Raw genomic sequence first — 22,256 nt, 5'->3', positions numbered from 1 at the left:
GGGCACGGCAAACTTGTAAGCCCTAGTTCCGGCTCCCGAAAAATATGCTTGAGTTGTTCTTGTGTCCAGCAAAAATGAGTTCTGCTATGTTTTATTTTTAATGTTACTGCGTTAGCACAATTTAAGTTTAAAAAATTATTAGTCTATTAAATGAATGGCATCTTGTTAGACCGGGGACGGGGGCTTAAAAAACTAATACAGTGTTTTACATCTTGTGCACACTTCAATGAAACTCGAAAAGCGGGACACACAATATGGAGATGATGACTCGGCATTTGTTAGGGAGGAGTGTAAGTATAGAGAGGAGGAATTCCCATTCATGTACTCTGCAATGCGCATTGTGTCCTTGTAATGTGTTTTACTTTTTTCTAAATAAATAGCTGTGAAAAAACCCATCAAAGTTGAGGTAAGTATTCACCACAGTATCGTGTTTTTTATTATTAGGGTCAAATTTCTCTTTGTGTAAAAAATTAAGCCAACATCCACGTGTCAAAGGTCGGTTCTACAAAACAAGTCAGTCCCTGAAGCTTATTTGTGCCACAGTTGCTAACTCAGTGACTGCGTTTTAAGGAATGTTTTGGAACCTGTCTGATCTTAAAAAACTAACTTTGTTGTTACATTACAGCAATATTGAGGAAAGTTTTAACGGCTGATCATGGAGCAGGATGAAGGTCAAAGGGAAACTCGCTGCCACGCTTCCGGTTATGCTTCCATCCGGCGTAGTCATCCAGCCAGTCCGTGCTATATCGCCCCCCTGGCCCGGAGTGGTATAACGTTTTGTAGAAAAGTTTGATCGATTCTCTCTCTTACAAAAATTAATAAATTCTCTGGGGGTTTTCTTCTCATACGTTTATGGTACGAGACGGAGGAAGCGTCCCGATCTCTCGGAGGTAATTTACCGGGATGAACCGGCGATCGTCAGACTCCTTCTTGATGTGCGTAAAACAAGGCCGTTTTCTTTTAGGGTTTCTGTCTATTGAGAGAACCTGTTGTAAAAGTGGCTCAAAATAATGAAGAAAAACTCTTTACTTTTGGTCTGATAAGGAGTGGCTGCACAAAACCAAAATACCTCATCGGGGTGTTTTAATAAAAATATTTGGGATAGAGTTCTGAATACGGGCGCAACGCTTTTTTTCCACTAAAGCTTACTTTACACATACGAGGTGGGCGCGCTGTAGGTTATAAGCATTAAGAAATACTAATATTGATTAGAGGGGTTGTTGACTCCTCCTTGGTGTGTGTAAAACAAGGCCATTTTCTTTAAGGGTTTCTGGTTATTTTCTGCTAATGAGAAAACCCGTTGTAAAAGTGACTCAAAAAATAAAGGAAAACTCTTTACCTCACAAAACCAAAATACCTCATCCGAGGATGAAATTGTTTTTAATGTGTATGAAATTCTTTGCACGGGTGTCGGTACTTTGCTAGGTTACAAGCATTAAGAAATACTAATATCGATTAGAGGGGTTGTTTTTATGGGTGACGTTTTGTTGACTCCTCCTTGGTGTGTGTAAAACAAGGCCGTTTTCTTTGAGGGTTTCTGTCCATTTTCTGCTAATGAGAAAACCTGATGTAAAAGGAGCTGAAACATGAAGAAAAACTCTTTACTTTGGTCTGAGAAGGAGTGGCTGCACAAAACCAAAATACCTCATCCGAGGGTGTGTTAATTGTTTAAGTAAGGCCGATTTCTGAATATGTGTGAGGTGCTCTTTTCACTAAGGGATATATTTTTTTTTAACACATACAAGCAATGGTGTAGCTTGCCTCCACCAAGCGCTATATATATGTATTCCGTTACCAGTCAGATAATCTTAAAGGTTTTTTATTTTATTGCGTCTGTAATATAAGAAAGCAAAATAAAGCCGCTATTGAAAAAAGAAATAGTTCTTTACTGAGAAAATTGTCATAATACTGAAACAGAATTCAAACTGCTGTCTGTGGAAAACTAACTGCTGCTATGTCTCTCTATATACCACTGACTCAACAGCTGCGTCACCCCCATGTCTCAGGAATGCCTCCCTCTCTGATCACCAGATCTCTTCCCCGTCCAAGTACAGAGGAACGCAGAGCTGCAGAATAAAAGGTTCCATCTCGTCTGCGCATAGAAGAGTGTGCGCCGCCCTCTCCGTTTTTATTCTCCTCCCTTAGCAGACCCCCCTCCCTCTAAGGGAGAAAACTTTTTTTTTCACAACAGGTGTCACAACAGGTGTCACAACAGGTGTCATGCTTATGGATCATATTACACACTTCCGGAGTTTCCCCCCTCCCCTCTCCGGATGCAATTCGTCACGCATATGGATCATATTACACACTTCCGGTGGGGTCAAAAGGTCAAGGCTAGGGTCATCAATCAAATTCTGACACAAGGTGTATACCTATTATTTTGATACTACACATACAGCACTGACAGTGATGACAGACAACATTACAGGTCAGTTTCAAAAACAATAGCACTAATACAGGGTTAAAGTTTATGAAACTGATGAAAGATTTCATTACCTTTTAAAATACTAGTACTATTTAAAATACAAAACCTGAGAAACACAGAGGAAAGGCTGCTGAACACAGATGCACAGCAGGTGAGGAGGAGCTCGATGGAAATTAGGAAATAATGCTTGAACACAAATTTTGTTTTGCTGGAAAACTGAACAACCCAGCGCATTCAGGAGTTCAAGAACACAGAGCACACAGTCAACACTGAACTCGAGTCTTTACAGTGAGAAAACTCCCACTTTGGAACTAAAAGAACAAAAATGCTTGATTCATTACCATTTCCTTTATTTACTTTATATTTAAAAAGATAATGGACATAATGAAGGCTTATCGTATTATTTTATTATATTATTATACTGTATTATTTAATTTATCAAAATAGATAGAAAAGACCAATGAGACCACCACATAAACTGATTATGATCTTTATGTCATGGTCCACAGTGGGTGGACCTGGGCAGGGCCACCTCCTCCAGCTCCTGCACACCTGGAGCCAATTGCTGGCAATCAAGCCAGAGTGATTTAAGCCAAACGCTGACCTTCATTCATCGCCAGTTTGTCACTCACCCATGTTGGTAACTGGTGCTCATGTTTCAAGTTCTCGCTGTGATTTACCTTGTTACCGAAACTTTCTTGTGCTGCAGTTTCTGGATTAATCTTGGTTCAAACCCTTGGTTCATGCTCTACCTTCAGATTCCGGATACCAAGCAATAGTGATGGATAGATGAGGCCTCGTGAAGCGTTTCAGCACATTTCCCAAACTGTATCGGTACTGCGTCGACACAGTGTTGCTGTTTTGCTCCATACTGACACCTGCTGGACCTTAAATATTATTGCAGGCAACTTATATGAGACTCACAACAGACACTGGCTGTATCCCAATTCAGGGTCTGCATCCTTAAAGGCTGCATTTTAAGGCCGATTATGTCACAGCGGCGCGCCGAAGGCTGTCCCAATTCAAAGGCTGCTCGAAATCCGGCCCTGAAATGCGGCCTTCATTTCCCTGAATTTTAAGGCTGTGGCGATGTAGACTTCGTGGCCCAACATATCCCACAATTCATAGCGCGGCAGTCACTGTGGATAATTTTGCCGCAGACGGCGGAAGCGTACCGGCTGAAGAGTAAACTGTTAAACGTAAGTACTGAATATTATGTCACTTATTTATGTGCAAATGTTTAATGAGGAACATTAAAACATTACTGTTGGCCACATGTTGGCAAAGTTATTTGCCATTAGAGATGTTTGTACTTTTCAGCGTTTACTTGGTTTTAAAGCCTTTAAAATATAATAATACAGTAGTCGACTTTAATCTTACAGAGAATGTGATGATTTTGTGGATAATTAAAGTCAGTCATATATCCACACACATAACAAGCTGAAAGTCAGTGATGCTGCTCGGTTTGCAGTCCTGAATATCACGGCACAAGCAGGATTCACTGCACTGTTAATGTTAGCTATGTTATATTGCTGCCTCTGTTCGGTGGTGTCGAGCCAAACGGACTTTAACGTGTGTTTGAACGAGCTGACGGTTCACTCGTTAAGCTGAAAGAAAGATGCTTTAATCACAGGAGTCACACATGTGTCCACTGTACCATCTGGGAACTCTTCTTGTTTAGCACTCGTAATAACACAAACACTAAATCCTCCTTCTCTTGTGCTGTTTTGTAGCAGTGTATACACCTGAGACTGTCACCTGTCTGTCTGTCCTGCACTCTCTCTCTTTTTCTTTCTCTCTAATTGTGGAATAAAAGTATGAACATGTGTTTATAAGTTACACTTGTGTTTGAATCCTGCAGCTTATCACACATTTGATTTCCATGTGTGACAACTGCAAGTGTCCAGGGTGAGGACAGACTGAGGGACCCACTGCTGCACATCATCTGTGAGGCTTTGCACCCCTGATGATCCACCAGGACAAACTCAGCAGTGTGTGAGGAAGAGGAGGAGGAAGAGCCAGCAGCAGCTGACAGATGGAGAGACTAGACAGACTGTTCCCTGTTTGTGAAGGACTGCTAGGAAATTTATAAATCACTAATTGTCTGTCCTGAATCAGTCTTATTAGGTAATGTTCAAATAATGTTATCATTCCAGTGTTTTCAGTGTGGGAGAAAGTACTCAGGGCTTTCAAGTTACACACTATGAAAGGCAGCAACAAGTTTAATATTCAGAAACCTAAAGTATGTATCAGCAGCAGAATGGAGCTAAAAATAAATGTTTGTTTCAGTTCTATGAAGCTTTGAGTATTTTGGATTAGTAGTACTGCTGTATTTGTTGCATCATATTGTTGTAATTGTTTATATGCTTTATGTGTTCTGAGGTAAGTTGATCTATAGTGTTACATCATATTCTATAAGGATGTTATGTGTTTGTGTACTTTCTGCCCAGTTTGGCCCATTTAGCAGAAGTCAGCCTGTTTAAGGCTCTGATATCTATTCTGTATGACTTAAAGCAGTTATGACATGGTCTGATTTTCTCACCCAATAAAGGAATATTTAATATATCAGTCTACTCTTCATTCTATCAGAAACAGTTTTCACAGCTCGTACGTTTTCTTTTTACACATATATGTAAGCATTGAGCCAAATTTAGTAATGCCAACATATTAAACGGACAATATTTGTCTCTTATATATAATACATCTACATATACACTGTCAAAGATACTTGTCTTTAAATGAAGATTTAAGGTGATAGGAAATATAAATAACTGCAACTTGAATCTTTACTGAAGCTCAGTATTAGACACAGAGTTCACTCACATGAATTTCACTCACATGTGCTGTACCAGTGTAGCTGTACCAGTGTACCTGCACATGTGATGTGACAATAGAAGTGATTTGATTTGAGAGTTCAAACTCACTGCTGTAATAACTTATAATGATTAATATAATAACTATAATATTGGCCATATTATATTTACACTGACTTTAGTCTGATGAACAACATTAGCTAATTGTTATTTACTAGCTAATCTTAAATGACTGTACAGTACAGAAATGAAGGCCAACAATCATGTTTTACTGTCCTGTGGTCTCAGCCTCAGATACTTATTAAATCACACAAAGCTCGTGTAGAAACAAACACACGAACAAAATATGTTCTCCTTCACTTCTGTCAAACAAAGCTGTATGAAACGTTTCCAGCGGTTGGTGTTATGGTTGCTAGGCAACCTGGGCAGCGCGACGGAGGCTAGACCGTCCCATTTCACAAGCCTCGTACTTCCGGTCTTAGCGGTCTTTGAGTACGCGGCCCTTGAGGATCGTTGAGGCTGCGTACTTTAAGGCTGCAGACCCTGAATTGGGATACAGCCCCTGATTCAATGACCTAGTCATACGTGTATACCAGGGGTCCCCCAATCTCAGTCCACAAGGGCCAGTGTCCCTGCAGGTTTTAGATCTCACCCTGTGTCAACACACATGAATCACATGATTAGCTCTTTACCAGGCCTCCGGAGAACTTCAAGACATGTTGAGAAGGTAATTTATCCATTTAAACCAGCTGTGATGGATCAAGGACACATCTAAAACCTGCAGGGACAGCGGCCCTCATGGACTGAGATTGGGGACCACTGGTGTTTACACTGTAAGGCAGGGGTGGGCAACTTCCAGGCCTCGAGGGCCGGTGTCCCTGCAGGTTTTAGATATCATTCTGGGCCAACACACCTGAGTCAAATGATTAGTTCATTACCAGGCCTCTAAAGAACTTCAAGACATGTTGAGGGGGTAATTTAACCATTTGAATCAGCTGTGTTGGATCAAGGACACATCTAAAAGCTGAAGGACACCAGCCCTCGAGGCCTGGAGTTGCCCACCCCTGCTGTAAGGTATTGTACTTTACATGCACTCATTTTATATCTTTTACATTTCAAATATTGTAGACATCTTTAAAATATAGTGTGAAAGACATTAAGTGAAAATTTAAATAAAAGTATTGTGAATGTAATATTACCCATTTAAATGTAATTGACTCAGAGTTTATTATGAATTTTTATTCAGAAAAATAACTTTATCCAATGTTTTCTATTGCGTTTATTTGACACCATTTCCCCAGCGTTGGAAAACACACACTCACAGGGCACAGATGAAGCTGGGGTACACAAAAACTGTAAAGCCAGGTGGAAAAAGTTCAGATAAGATGTCTACCTATTCCCTCATTACGTTAAAGGATCCTCTGATGTTGAAAGGTTTCTCTCCACAAAGTAGTGCTGGACCTCAATGATGGAGTCCACTGTTACATTGTTGGTTTGTCTGCCACAGGTTTTCTGAAATAATAAAAAATGCATGGCCGTTTTAGCTTTTGTCATCTACTCCAAATTAGTACACATGAGCATCAAAATAAATGTACGGATAAGCTGATAATACTGAACTCGTCTGGAACAGGGGACTGCTCTGATGAAGGTCCAGGCTGTGGCTCAGATGTTGTGGGGGCAATTACTGCAGACCACTCCATTTTCACTCGTTTGACTTCCTCCGCATGATTTTTGACTATCAATACCTTGATGGTCTGAAGATGAAACTAAATTAAATCAGTATGCAGGACTTAACATCAGCTCCCTGATGAGACATTGTCTATATAAACCTTTCTGGTTGGCAAAACGTATGATGGATCAAGGACCTGAACCAGTTCTTTGAACCCCTTTGAATCCTTTATAATAAATTCAGGACTGCCTGGTCCAGAACAGTCTTCCTACATGCTTGATTTCAAAATAATAATACACATGCTACTCAATGTCTATACAGGCCTACCAGTGTTCATTCTTGCTGTGTTTGTCTCCTCATTTTCATGTTTGGCTCTGTGATGCCTAAACATTGAGGAGGTGCTTTTGTTGGTGTAAGAAAGCTCCGCAGGACAGATGCGACATTTAACTTCCATAAAATAAATAAATACACTGCAAGTCACATTGCTGTTTTTGCTATGTTGATAGATTACACTGAAACAAAGACAAACAGTTACCTTATTTGCAGTTAAAAGGTCGAAATGATCGCACACAGCAGAAACTTTTCTTTTTCTTTCGGGCTCCATTTTGTTATGGAGAGAGATGTATTTTATTTTATTTTTTTTATTTTTTTTATCGTTGCAACTTTGTTTATTTTTTTGGTGGCGACTCATTGGTTGACAAATGCAGATGCGGTACCTTTTAAACACATTTATAGAACCAAGGGTGCTTATTTGCGATCCAAAGCCAAGTGGATAGAAGAGGGTGAAAAGAACACTGCCTATTTTTGCAATCTAGAAAAACGTAGACAAGAATATAATTCAATATGTAACCTAATAATCAACGGAGAGGAATGTACAGACCCTAAACGCATTTCAAATGAAGTATTTACTTTTTACAGTAGCCTTTATAAGTCTTCATACTCAGAACAAAATGTCACCTCCTTCTTTGACAAAATCAGTAATTGGATTCCAGTAATTGATGATAATTTTAGAGAAATTTGTGATGAAGACCTAACTATAGAAGAATTTGATTTTGCTATTAAGAGCATGGCATCTGATCGCTCACCGGTCATTGTTATTGTTCTCAATAAAGTTCATTTAAAAAAAAACAACAACTTTAAAACACAGTTTGGCGCGTTGGCAATGAGCGATACAGCAGCTGTATCGATCACGTGACTTTTTCTTAAAGCGGCACACGCATCGATACAGGCTTCGCTCTGTCAGCTTGATACATGAGCCGGTGTGTCAGTGTTGCTGGACCCATCACTACCAAGCAATCATTCTGAAAATTACTCTGTGCCTCACCTGCCTGCCCTCCTGCCATCACACTCCTTCTGAGGACCCCGGATCTCAGGTCAACCTTTCAACGCCATTCAGCTCCCCTGGATTCTCGTCACCCCCCTCTCAACGCTCTGTTTTCCCCCACTGCAAGTAAGAATTGCTATACTTACTACCTACCACTTCAGGGCAACCTCCACTACCTCACTAACTCCACCGTCTTCTCTCTTCAGTGTGACTGCTCTGCACTCTGCATCCCAGGCCCCGTTCCCTCGCCACGCCATGCCACGCCACGCCACATCAAGCTTGCTTTTTGCTTGCTTTTTGTCCTTGCCACGTTTCCAGAGTTTAAGCCTAATAACATATTGAGTTCAAAACCTGAGTTCAGTTCACTACAGACCACTTGGTCACGTGACACTTTTTTTCAACAACTTCAAGATGTGACAACAAAATCTCTTTCTGACTTTTTTTAGTAATATATTTTTCTTTTGTTTTGTTTTGTTATTCTTAGTTTTTTTGTTCTTTTTTTCAGCTCCAGTCCGTAAAGCCGATCTCCTGCAACTCAGAGGGAATCTACATTTAACCTGAGCTCACCTGGTCCACCAGCCCTTCATCCAGCATCACCAACAACAACACAACAGCCCATCAGACTGACCAGCAGCTTTACAGCATCAGCAGTTCTCTGATACTTCCAAAGAGTGACATGGATCTGAATTACAGCTGTGCAGTCAGCACTCGCAGAAACAGGAAGAGAGCAACCTTCAGGCAACAAGGATTAGTGACTGAGAGCCAGTCTGAAACAACAATCCACTGTTCCTCCTCACACACCCCTGTAACAAACCTCATCTGGAGATTCGACCACAGTCAGATCATCCTGACAAAGACTGACAGTCAGTACACAGTCTCAGAGGAGTGGAAGCAGCATGTAAAGGATGTGTCAGAGTCAGGCAGCCTCACACTGCAGGACTTCTCCTCAGATCAGGAGGGAACATACACGTGTGAACTGGCTGATGCTGTGGAGACTAAAATAACTAATATCCTCGTGGAGATCAATGAAGGTAAATTAACATCATTATTTTCCTTTTTGGGCGTGGGGGTGTAAGCATAGCAAAAACAACACACTGCAATACACTCGAAAAAGTAATGGAACATTTTGAAAACACATCAGTTATCAGTGGGGAAAATGTTTTTGCTCGATACCTTTACTGATATAACTGAGTAATCTGTCAGGAACACTGTCAATATTTTGTTTTTTTAATAAAAATGTTTTTCCCTGCGTGTGATGATGATGGTGGAGTGGACTGAGCTGATCAAACTGACTATTTTCTTCCCTCCTTTTTAAAGATTAATATCACGGTCCACACTGACATTTTTATATCCCCTGGTCCACATTTATTTACAATTTATTTACCTGTTGCCATGGTGAACTGTGCTATTAAAGCTCCATTGATGGTGTTTTGCTGTCAGACTCAGAGTTATTCATCACAGAGCTAATAAACTCAAAATGCATTTTTAAACTCAGAGCTTGTTGAACAGACTTGTTGGAACAGCGCTACAAATCAAGCAACCGAACAAGCAAAATTATTAAACTTGCAAGGAAAAAAATCAGTTATCTGACCTCTTTTTCATTTCAGGGAATTCATCTAATGTTGGAGCAATCGTAGGAGTGGTCATTGCAGTCATTGTAGTTTTAGCCTTATTAGTAACTCTCCTGATACTGTGGAATAATCAGGTAAAAAGACATTTTACACACAGTATTTAAATCCATCTTAATATTGTGTCTGTTGTTTGTATTGATGATTTTTCATGGTTTGTAAAACATTCCTCAGGTTACAAAGAAAATGTGAGAAAACTTTGAAGAGTGAAACCAGAACATGATTAAATCTTGTGTCTTAAAACACAGAGCAGCTCTCTGTGAACAGTGTGAAATCTAAAGGTCCAAACTGTTCTCTACATTCAGTCTAGTTTCTAGTTTTTTGATATGCTTTAATAAATAATTAATAGATTATTACTAATTCATTTGAATTCAGGATTGAAATTATTTCACCACTATGCATAACTGATATGATATCATAGAAAATCAAACAGCTGGAATCACTGCAGCTTATTTAAATCTGTAGAAGTTGTGCTTCATGATGAATACACAGTATGTGATTGTTTTTATTGTCATTTAACAGAAATGCTGCTTTTCATGAATCACTGAAGCCAGTTTTCCTGTGAGGAAAGAAATGCCATGTGACACCAAACAATATTTACAAAAGGAGTCTTAGGGTCACATGAAGGTAAAATAATGTTTTATCAGTTTTTACACTAAAAGTGTGCCACAGAGTGCTGCGACTTTTGTCCAAACTGCAGTATTAGTGAAAAACCTCAACAAGCAGACGAGTGAGGACTTTGATGCTGGGAAGGAAACAGAAAGAAGAGTCTGTCTGCTGAATTCAAACTGGGAGCTGGTTCCACAGGAGAGGATTCTGAAAGCTGAAGGCTCTGCCTCCCATTCTAGTTTTTAAAACTGGGAATCACCAGTACGACTGCAGTCTGACAGCGACGTGCTCTGTTGGGATCATACGGTACTATAGAGTAATTAAGATGTGATGGGGCCTGATAATTCAAGGTGTTGTATGTTAAAAATGTGTTGAACAATTTCTATGATAAGTTTGAATACTGTAATTGTTTCTGATTATATCTCAGATTTTCCCTGCTGGTTCTTACATATCACCCAATAATTTTAATCTCAGACTTCTTGGATTAACTGGATGTTTATTTGGGAGTTTTTAGAACAACCTGATGATAAATGAATTACAACAGTCAAGCCTGGAAATAAAAAAATAAATGTGAACAAAATCTAATTCTAAAGCAGACTTTCACTAACTCTGCACTAAAATTTGCAGTTTTACATGAAATATCAACTTTATATTGACATTTTTACGTTGGTGTTGAAATATTTTTTTCATCTGTAATTATTTTTTCCATGTAATTCTCAAAGCAGTATTAATGTTCAGTTTAATGAGTACAGTTTACTTTCGATATTTTAAATATTTTAAAAACATCTTCAATGCCAACTTTGAATGCTCACATTGTTTCTGGAATCAAATTAGGAGCTGAAATAATTTTGTCTCTCATGTAAACTCAACAGGAACTTTCATAGATGGAAAACCTGCTTTAGATCTGTTTTTTTGAAGTCATCTGGCTAACTCGTGATTTCAGTGTGAATGGTACCACAGTTTGAGCACTTTGCATGGATGTTTTTATGCATCAGACTCTTGTTTCTACTCTGGATTTAAAGAATAAAGACAAAAGCAGGGATAGATGAACTGGAACAGAGGCAGCTGCTTTGTAAGTGACCAGTACAGTCGTGGCCAAAAGTTTTGAGAATGACACAAATATTAGTTTTCACAAAGTTTGCTGCTAAACTGCTTTTAGATCTTTGTTGTCAGTTGTTTCTGTGATGAACTGAAATATAATTACAAGCACTTCATATGTTTCAAAGGCTTTTATAGACAATTACATGACATTTATGCAAAGAGTCAGTATTTGCAGTGTTGGCCCTACTTTTTCAGGACCTCTGCAATTCAACTAGGCATGCTCTCAATCACCTTCTGGGTCAAATCCTGACTGATAGCAACCCATTCTGTCATAATCACTTCTTGGAGTTTGTCAGAATTAGTGGGTTTTTGTTTGTCCACCCACCTCTTGAGGATTGACCACAAGTTCTCAATGGGATTAAGATCTGTGGAGTTTCCAGGCCATGGACCCAAAATTTCAATGTTTTGGTCTCCGAGCCACTTAGTCATCACTTTTGCCTTATGGCACGGTGCTCCATCGTGCTGGAAAATGCATTGTTCTTCACCAAACTGTTGTTGAATTGTTGGAAGAAGTTGCTGTTGGAGGCTGTTTTAGTACCATTCTTTATTCATGGCTGTGTTCTGGGGGCAAAATTGTGAGTGAGCCCACTCCCTTGGATGAGAAGCAACCCCACACATGAATGGTCTCAGGATGCTTTACTGTTGGCATGACACAGGACTGATGGTAGCGCTCACCTTTTCTTCTCCGGACAAGCCTTTTTCCAGATGCCCCAAACAATCAGAAAGAGGCTTCATCGGAGAAAATGACTTTGCCCCAGTCCTCAGCAGTCCATTCACCATACTTTCTGTGGTAGATTAATCTGTCCCTGATGGGTTTTTTTGGAGAGAAGTGGCTTCTTTGCTGCCCTTCTTGACACCAGGCCATCTTCCAAAAGTCTTCGCCTCACTGTGCATGCTGATGTGCTCACACCTGCAGCTGAATCCTCTTTAGGAGACGATCCCGGCGCTTGCTGGACTTTCTTGGACGCCCTGAAGCCTTCTTATCAAGAATTGAATGTCTTTCCTTGAAGTTCTTGATGATCCTATAAATTGTTGATTTAGGTGCAATCTTAGTAGCCACAATATTTTTGCCTGTGAAGCCATTTTTATGCAACGCAATGATGGCTGCACGCGTTTCTTTGCAGGTTAACAATGGAAGAACAATGATTTCAAGCATCACCCTCCATTTAACATGTCAGGTCTGTCATCCTAACACAATCAGCCTGACATGATGATCTCCAGCCTTGTGCTGAGTTAAGAAGACGATTACTGAAATGGTCTCAGCAGGTCCTTTAATGACAGCAATGAAATGCAGTGGAAGGGTTTTTTGGGGGATTAAGTTCATTTTCACGGCAAAGAATGACGATGCAATTCATCTGATCACTCTTCATAACATTCTGGAGTGTATGCAAATTGCTATTATAAAAACTTAAGCAGCAACTTGTCCAATTTCCAATATTTATGTAATTCTCACCATGACTCTTGAAGGAATCACATCCTGACTCACTATTGATCACATCTGGACGTTCACTCGGAGAGACTCTGCTTCAGTTATAAATACACTGGGTGCCCCCATCAGCTCATTAAAGGGGGTACCCATGAAAACCATTCATGGCGTTTTCAAGAGAATTAAAATATTTTAGTCAGCTTTCTACTGTTTTACATTTCAGTTATTTCATATGAAATATGTCTGTTTAATGTGAGGTAGACGAGGACACTGACTTTGTTGCTCCTTGGCTGTTATGGTAAAGTGCAGCTTTTTGAGTTTATTATCTAACACTTAATGAAAACACTTATTCAAAAAATATTTTTGTTTATAATTATTTTTATTATTTTGCTGTATATATATTTTTTGTTTTTTTGCCAAATACAGTATGTTTCTGTCAAGAGATGTATTCTAAGACACTTCTTCAGCTTCAAATCAGAGAGGAGAAACACACAGTTTTACTTGCAGCAAGGGCAGTCACAGAACACTCGCACGGAAGTGAGGGCTCCGAGACTCGCGCCCTGCCACTGCCCTGGTCTTTCTTTATATTGGTTCAGTGTGTGTGTGTGTGGGGTCAGAGTGTGACCCCATAAACGACTTCCCTAAAACTGCTGGTCTGGAAGTCCAGCAGTTCATCTAAACAAAAGGCACTTAGACTAAAACAGACATAGATACGTTTATCCTACCATAAAACAATAAGAGAAGGTATGCCCCCTCCCATACTCCCAGGATGTGGGTGTGAATGCCAGAACACTCTGGAATGCACAAAATGCCTTTGCAGACTATTAACGATCAAACCTCTAACTACATGACATTGATTATACAACTCTAAGCATATATGGAAACTTACATCATTAAAAGATTATACTGACTACTAAGTACAATTTTCCATTGACATTTTCACACTTTCAGGTCTGCTCTCTGTTGTTGATTATGTTCTATAGATTTAAATATCTTAGACTTTTATTTTTTGTATCACCACCTGGTAAATCAGTCCAACTGTAATCCAAGTGTGATTTTGGAGGAAAGACAGTGTTTTTGTTTTTCCTTGGATAAAGCTCGATGTCAAGCAAACAACTGAAATACTTATTCACAACATCTTAATTATATACATAAAATAAGACAACCGAAACATGTCGAACCCCAGAAGCAGGTACTATTTAATATACAAAACCTGAGATACAGATGAAAGGCTGCTGAATATGGATGCACAGCAGGCGAGGAGGAGCTCGGTGGATAGATTCATGTTTATATAACTGCTCGATCATATATTCAGTCAGAAGTAAAACTTCACTTTTCAAGGATCAGGTCTGCAAAGGAAACGCCTCACTCCAGCTGACAGAGGTGAACATTCAGGATGAGGGGAGATACCAGTGCCACACCAGCACCATCAGTGAAATGTTCATCATCCTGAATGTGGACAGTAACAAAACTCTTTTTAAAAAGACAGGAAAGACTAAAGCTGCCACATTTACAACCTACGCAAGAAATTGAACCACAAACAACCTGAAACAACATCATGAACCCATATTATTAACTAAATAATTATAATAGTCTGAGTTGTTACTACAATACCTAATCAGTGATGTGGTTATTCAGCATTGTCATTACCAAATCATATGACCTCTGACCTTTGACTTATAGCTGTTAAAGTGTGTCAGAGGAATTCAGCTGAGAGCTAAAAGGACTTTCTGAGGTTTGAAGCCCCGAGGCCTGTCTGTGACACCAGGACTGATCCAGAGTCATTTTTATAACACTTCAAATACATAAAGAATACATGACATGTTAAATCATTAATCATTATCTGTATTTAGAAATGCTGTGTCAAAACACTAAGACAAATGTTATATTTTACTGTGGTCTGAGATTCATGTTTACATGATTTTTGTTCAATTAAATCATGTTAACATGAAATAAACAGAAAAGGAAAATTGTGACAACAAAATCTCTTTCTGACTTATTTAGAAATATATTTTTCTTTTGATTTTTTTATTCTTAGTTGATTTTTTGTTTTTCATCTCCAGTCCGTGAAGTTAAAGGATCACCTGTTGCTCAGAGGGGATCTACCCTCAACCTGAGCTCACCTGGTCCACCAGCCCTTCATCCAGCATCACCAACAACAACACAACAGCCCATCAGACTGACCAGCAGCTTTACAGCATCAGCAGTTCTCTGATACTTCCAAACAGTGACATGGATCTGAATTACATCTGTGCAGTCAGCACTCACAGAAACAGGAGGAGAGCAACCTTCAGAAAAAGAGATTATACATCCATCTAGTGGAACATTTTCATCAGCTCTTTACAGGAGATTCCATCTGAACTCTTTGGAGCCTGATCTCAAGGGTCTTAAGTCTGACACTGAAACCAGAGGATCTTTCTGTCTCTTCAGATTCACTGTGATCCAGTGATGGGAGTGATTTCAGCCCTGAGTGATCACGCTGATGTTTGCACAGAGCAGATAATTTAGTAAATGTTTGGGCACATTGGTAACAGTGAAACAGTTTATTAGTAACATGGGATCGTTTGTGTTCGGAGTATGAACTGAGATTCCTGAAGCTCTTGTCACACTGGTCACAGCTGTAGTTTCTATCCATGTGTGTACGTTCATGATCGTTACGACTATGTGAATGTGAGAAGCCTTTGTCACAGTGTCTGCACTTGTATGGTTTCTCTCTTGTGTGGACTCGTTTGTGTGATTTAAGCCCCCATGCAGTGGTGAAGGATGACCCACACTGATCACAGACGTGCTTTTTAACCCCACTGTGAATCAGTTCATGTTGTTTTAAGGAACTTGATGTGGTGAAGCTTCTCCCACATTCTTTGCAGTATTTCAGTTTGTCTCCACTGTGCTCACGTTGATGTCTTTTTAGGTTGCCTTGCCAATTGAAAGTTTTTCCACAAAGGTCACAACGAAAGTCTTTCCCACCACCACAGTGATGACAGGGTTGAGAACTGGATCCATCTGTGTCGCTCTGCTTCTAAACAAAGACACAAAGACAGTGTAAGTCAGTCCTTCAACATTTTTATCCTGAACGTCGCCTGAAATAAAGAGCATCTCTGCAGACGTCCAATTACATTTTACTGTTTCAGTTAACACAGATAACAATATAAATACATACCTCACAGTAACTGCACTTGTAGAGTCTCTTTCTGGTGTGGATCTGTTGGTGTCGTCTCAGGTGATGTGGATATTTAAAAGTCTTCTCACACAGGTCACATTTATAAGGTCTCTCCTCAGTGTGGGTAAACATGTGGCGTTGTAACTTTGTATGTGTTGTAAACTGTTTGCCACACTGATCACAGCTGTACACATCATGTCCAGTGTGAATGCGTAGGTGTGTATTTCGGTTCCCCATCTGGCTGAAGGTTTTCCCACAAATGTCACAGCTGTATGCCTTAATTCCAGAGTGGGTAACTAGATGACTCTGTAAGGTGCCACTTTGAGTAAAAGCTCTGCCACACTGATCACAGCTATACGCTTTAACTCCACTGTGGACGAGTTGGTGTTGTTTTAGGTGACCCTTCAAGGAAAAAGACTTTCCACACAAGTCACAGCTGAACGGTCTCTCTCCAGTGTGGATGACCTGATGACGTTTTAGTTCAGCCTTCCCAGTAAAATCCTTCCCACACTCGTCACAGGTGTATGTTTTCTCTCTCTTTCTTCTGTGAGGTTTGTCGGCCTCCTGAGAGCGCTGACTTCTCGCTCCATGTTGGTCCTGCAGTGACGGAGATACAAACAGAGGCAGTGAGTGAAATGCAGTCGTGGAACAAACTGAACCTTCAAACTCCCTCCATTAACACTAGTTTCAAACCTGAAGGTGGAGTGTGGCACCAAACACCTTAAAGGTCTCTTATCCCCACCTGCTGGTAGTTCTAACACATTACATCCAACCTGGTGTTAAAAATAATTCATGACTGTTCAAACGTTTTACTGAAGAAAACATTGGATTCATTTTTGATTAATGGCAATTAAATGTCATTCATTTTCAATCTCTATTAATCGCATTTCAATTTGCATGAGCAAAAAAACTCAAAGGGGAAAATATACACACTTAATGTGTTTACTGCCTGATATCGGACTACCGTTGTGGTGCTTTGGACGTATATTTTTTGGGGTGATGAAACAATATTAAGTCTATTTATACAGAAATGATAGCAATAATATTATAAGTAGTAGTATTAATAATAATAATAATAATAATAATAATAATAATGTACTTCCACAGCATGTCTTTTATTCCAACCACTCTCTGCAGATGGCCCCGCCCCTCTGTGAGCCTGGTTCTGCTGGAGGTTTCTTCCTGTTAAAAGGGAGTTTTTCCTTCCCACTGTCACCAAAGTGCTTGCTCAAAGGGGGTCATATGATTGTTGGGTTTTCTCTGTATGTATTATTGTAGGATCCACATTACAATAAAAAGCAGCTTGAGGTAACTATTGTTGTGATTTGGTGCTGTATAAATAACACTGAATTGAATTGAAATTGAATTAATAACACTACTACTACTAACGATAATAGCTTGTGACTTCTTAATGTTTGTAAACATAATTTAAAAATACATAATATATAATATGCAACACAGTCATATAACAGGTTGGGAGTATGAGAGTTTTAGACGTGACTGATTATTTGGTGAAACTGTGATATTTTCCTCACCTTCTGTGTTGAGTTCATTGTTTCCTCTGTAGTGACTCAGCTGAGTCCAGATGGCTGAAAATGTTCCTCTGCTGCTCCGTCAGACTCTTCTCCTCCTGCTGATCAGCTGGGACACAAACAGATCTTTGTTAGGCTCCACACTGCACTGAAGAGTCAAAGTGTCTCATATGTTCATCTGACAACACAAAGTGCAAATTTTACTCTGATTGGTTGTAGAAATCTTGTGAGACGTGTTGTGCTGCAAAGTAAGGTAACTCTCTCACTCACTTATACTTCAGGAGGAACTTTGTGACATTGGCTCTAATATTCTAAGCAGCCCTTTACTATGACAGGGCCAGAAAGTCATCTTTGAAGGTTTGAGAGAAGGACCATGTTAAAGGTGGATTGGGGTTTATACACTTTGTTATGATACAGGTAAGGCTGTAAGAGCCTGAGAAGGTGTCCTGAATGAACCTCTAAAACCAGTTTTCAGCTAACGACTCTGCTTCAGTCTGGAAAACAGCAACTACAACTTTAAAGACTCCATCAACAATTCACACCCAGCCAACAGCCTGAACAGCTCCTCCTGTGGTTTCCACAAACAGGGACAGACCTGTTACTCCCCCACCCCACACTTTCAACACCTTCAGCCCCCCAGTCCCACCACCTCCACCATTCCCCAAAGTTTGATTCTGTTTATCTGGACGTAGCTTTTGCAGTTGGAGAAACGTTTCGTCACTCGTCCAAGTGACTTCTTCAGTCTCAGCTGACTGCAGGTTTCCCCAATCTTCAACAGTACATTTGCATAATGACTGAAACTAGAACCACTGAAGGAACAATGGGCTGTGAGGTCAGTTATTTGAGCATTAATATGCAAATCCTCATGACCATTAATCAACAACCACTGATCAAAGCTCATTGATCAAATGCTGTGATTGCAGCGACTCCCCAACTCTCTGTGAATGGTACTCATGGCCATTGATCAGTGGTTTCAGTGCTTTCCTTCCTGCTTTGACTGCAGCTGTGTTTGACACAGGAAGACATTATTACATTCTTCACACTCTCCTGCACATTAACCAGCACAATATATTTTTATTCTCTGTGCTTTCAAATATGAACACTGTTTACTTTCATCTCTGTTTCATTAGTTTTTGTTAACATCTTCCTGTGCATCACTTTACAGCAGCCAGACTCATTAAAATGAGACTTTGTAGGAGTTCACTTCCTCTCATGTGTTCATCTACAGCAGCTGGACAATAAAGTTTATTGTGACCCTGATACTGCAGCAGATCGCTCTCATCCATTTCCTGTTATCACTTCAAATAGAAATGAGGCTGTAGAGGTTTGGTGCAGGCAGAAAAACAGCTGCAGGGACAATGAAAAGACTTTTCTGCTCCAACTTTCTGCCAGCAAACGCTCAACTTCTCCCAGCATGCTGAGCTAATGATTAGTTGGTGTTTTTCTCCAAACACTCTCTCACTCTTCTCTCAACGTGTTCACAATAAACTGTGAACAGACACCGAGGAGAGCAGCAGAAGACCTCATTCAGGAGCTAAACTCAACATGAACTGAACTCACAGTAAAGTTAGCTCGGTGCTTACCTTTAGATGAGCCCACAAACCGAGAGAAACTCCGTGATGAAGCTGGAACTCTTTCCAAACACAGGAAACAGATCAGGGAGCAGAGACCCACGTGGTTCACGCTGATCTCAGCTACGATCCAGGAGACAAGGGTGGGCAGATCGATGCAGATATCGATCCAAAAATTGGTACTACTTTAGTCTCTTTGAATGAAAAAGCAGCTCTCTGTGCAAACACCTCCTCTCGTGGAGGTCCTCACTTTGTTCCGCTCTCTTCTTCTTCGTCCTCGAAATTGTATTTGTGGATGTCAAACAACAAAATGATGCATTACCGCCACCAACTGGTGTGGAGTGTGAACTGGAACATCGACCCTCAACTCGTCCCAAACCATTTATTCTCCTTGAAAAACTGGAATAAGGCCTGATAACTTTCACTTCTTGAGTCCTTTTGCAGTAAATCAATAAGATCCAGTTTCATTTTTATGTTACTGAGGTTTTGGATCAGTTACCTTCTCACAGTGTATTATAACATGTTCTATAGTTTCTTCTTCTCTTTTTTGAATGATTTGAATGGAGGTTATAATCCACCATCACTGAACTGAAAGAACTGAAAATAGAAAGTCATCAATTCAGTTTTTGATCAATTTGAGTGAATTTTAGTGTGCAGGCTGAGTTTGATTAGATTAAAGAGGTTTTCTTAGTGGTAATATTAATGTCATTAAATAGTTTTTTATTAGTTTTTTATTTTTTATTAATGCATGAATGTATTTCCTTTTATATACAGCACTAATTTACAATGGGAGTTTCCAAGGTGTGTTATTGCAAGGTAAATGTCATTTAGAGATTTGTAAACATATTCTAATAATATCTTTTCTTTTAACAGGAGTGACTGATTTTAAAAATGGGATTCTTTATGTCTGTGTAATATTTCATTAATCTCTGTTACTCTGTTATTTCTCTCTATACTCAACCTTGTTTTTACTATTACACAGTTATACATCACATATTATAAATCTTACTTTGATAAATATTTAGATCTTCACACATTTCAGGGTCCAAGTGTGGGTCGACTGAAGTGTTTGTTTTTATCCCCACAACGTCCTAAACATTTTACTGTTATGTATAAACAGGAGTGAAACATCTAAAACATGATATATGCATTACTGTCTTCAGCCTCTAGGGGGCATTATTGTTCAGGAAGTACATTCTCCTCTGACAAGCTGCTAAAAGCGCTTCTCTAACCAAAGACTATAAATAGACAACATAACAGTTTAGAAACAGTAAAACCGAACAGATTCACAGAAGCCAAAGTGATACTAAACATACAGCACTGACAGTGATGACCAATGACTGTATAAAAGAAAAGATGGACGACGCGACAGCTCCCCAAAAATGAAGCCAAAACATCTCTATCGCCCCCTGGTGTCTGGCTGCAGTATAGGTCATAAACCCCGCCTCCTCCATATTAACGGATGGGATTGGGGTCAGACTAAAATAAATTAATTCTCCTCAGATAATTTTTTTCAAGGGATGCAATCTGCCAATTTAAGTAGTTCTTATCACAGTAATTTGTGTTCAAGGGGTCACTTTTCTCATAAATATATTATAGTTATTAAATAGATCCTTAAAATTTGGGGTGAAACGTCATGATGACAGCTTTGATTGACAGCTGCAGTTACGGAGAAACTTGCGCTTCTTGCATAGAGCAGGTGTATTCGGGAGAGAAGCCGAGAGAAGAAGCTAACATCAATATTTCGACTGGGTTTGAAATTATCAAGATGAGTTGTTCAGCAGTAAACTGTACTAACCGACCTCAGGGCTCTGATGGATCGTTGCAGTTTTTTCGGTAAGTCTAAATTGTGTTTCATAAGCTAATAAATGATTGGTTTGCTAGTTAGCACAGGTATTGCATTGAATATGTATACAAAGCAGTGTTAGCTAGCAGTTCTTTATTTAATTTAAATAAATAGCATTAAAAAAATTTCTAATAAATTTGGTGTTTAGTCAGATTGTTTGAACCGTGTTAATAGGTTGTGGTCATCTACCCACCACGGTCACACCACAGCCATTTTGCTGCACTGGCTATCATAAGCTGTAATATATTCGCTTGATGTTTTAAAAATTGACAACTACAGCATTCCCGCCAACATTGCATAGTAAATACAGTTTGCTAATCATGTTTCGATAATCTTCAGATGACACTGTTCTGGCATTGACCTTAATATCTGTGATATCACTTCAGCTAATTATCTTGCCCTGTTTTGTTAATGCAAAAGATTAAATAAAAAGCTTCTAAGTATGAACGCATGGCTTGCCCACATAATAAATGATGCATGTGGTTAGCGCCAGAAATACTGTTAGGGTTAGAAATATTATTTTATTAATGTACAGTGGGAGTTGCCGATTGTTACGACACCACTGGCTACTACCTGGGGCTGCAGGCCCGTTCTCTCTGTTGTTAATTGGCTGTGCGAACCGGTGTCTCAGATTAACTGGTGATTGCGAATACATGGATAGACTTCGGCTACGTTCACACTGCAGGTCTTAATGCTCAATTCCGATTTTTTGATCAAATCCGATTTTTTTGTCTGCTTGTTCACACTACAAATAAAATGCGACAGCAAACGCTCTCCAGTGTGAACGCTCAAAGCGGCCCGCATGTGCAAAAGAAGATGTCACACACAACTTGCTCTGTTTAGACCGAGCAAACAATATTGTTTGACTGATGGCCCTTAAAATAAAGACTTCAGACTTTACGTTTCACAATTTTTGCTTTAAGTTATTTTGTTATTTACATAATAATGTAGATAACCTAATAATTATCCTTATTGCTGTTTTAGAGGAGCGGTGCTTCAAAGGATAGTTGCAGGTTTCTGTCAGAATCTGCAGATTATACAGTACAAATAAAATGTTCACGTTTCTCCAACGTTGTCTTCCCAACAGTTTCACTAACATCTACACTGGATGGCCAGGAAGCGTTCGCGATGTCTTCTCGGGCGCTGATAATC

At 39.6% G+C, this 22,256-nt stretch overlaps 1 protein-coding gene across 2 annotated transcripts in view; it reads right to left on the bottom strand.

Moving 5' to 3' along the window:
* LOC134634047 (zinc finger protein 883-like) overlaps nt 1–19,493 on the bottom strand; it is an 83,977-nt gene extending 64,484 nt beyond the window's left edge. For both annotated transcript variants that reach the window (XM_063483082.1, XM_063483081.1), the window contains exons 1-3: nt 19,271–19,493; nt 17,691–17,796; nt 16,156–16,752 (exon numbers count right to left, since the gene is read on the bottom strand). In XM_063483082.1, the coding sequence (XP_063339152.1) occupies nt 16,156–16,752; nt 17,691–17,708 (615 nt within the window). In that variant the 5' untranslated portion in view covers nt 17,709–17,796; nt 19,271–19,493. The remainder of the gene's footprint in view (nt 1–16,155; nt 16,753–17,690; nt 17,797–19,270) is intronic.
* Nucleotides 19,494–22,256: the final 2,763 nt, after the last annotated feature.

The sequence above is a fragment of the Pelmatolapia mariae genome, linkage group LG9, assembly GCF_036321145.2.
Source record: "Pelmatolapia mariae isolate MD_Pm_ZW linkage group LG9, Pm_UMD_F_2, whole genome shotgun sequence".
Lineage (NCBI taxonomy): Eukaryota > Metazoa > Chordata > Actinopteri > Cichliformes > Cichlidae > Pelmatolapia > Pelmatolapia mariae.
This window is presented reverse-complemented; position numbering and strand designations above follow the sequence as displayed.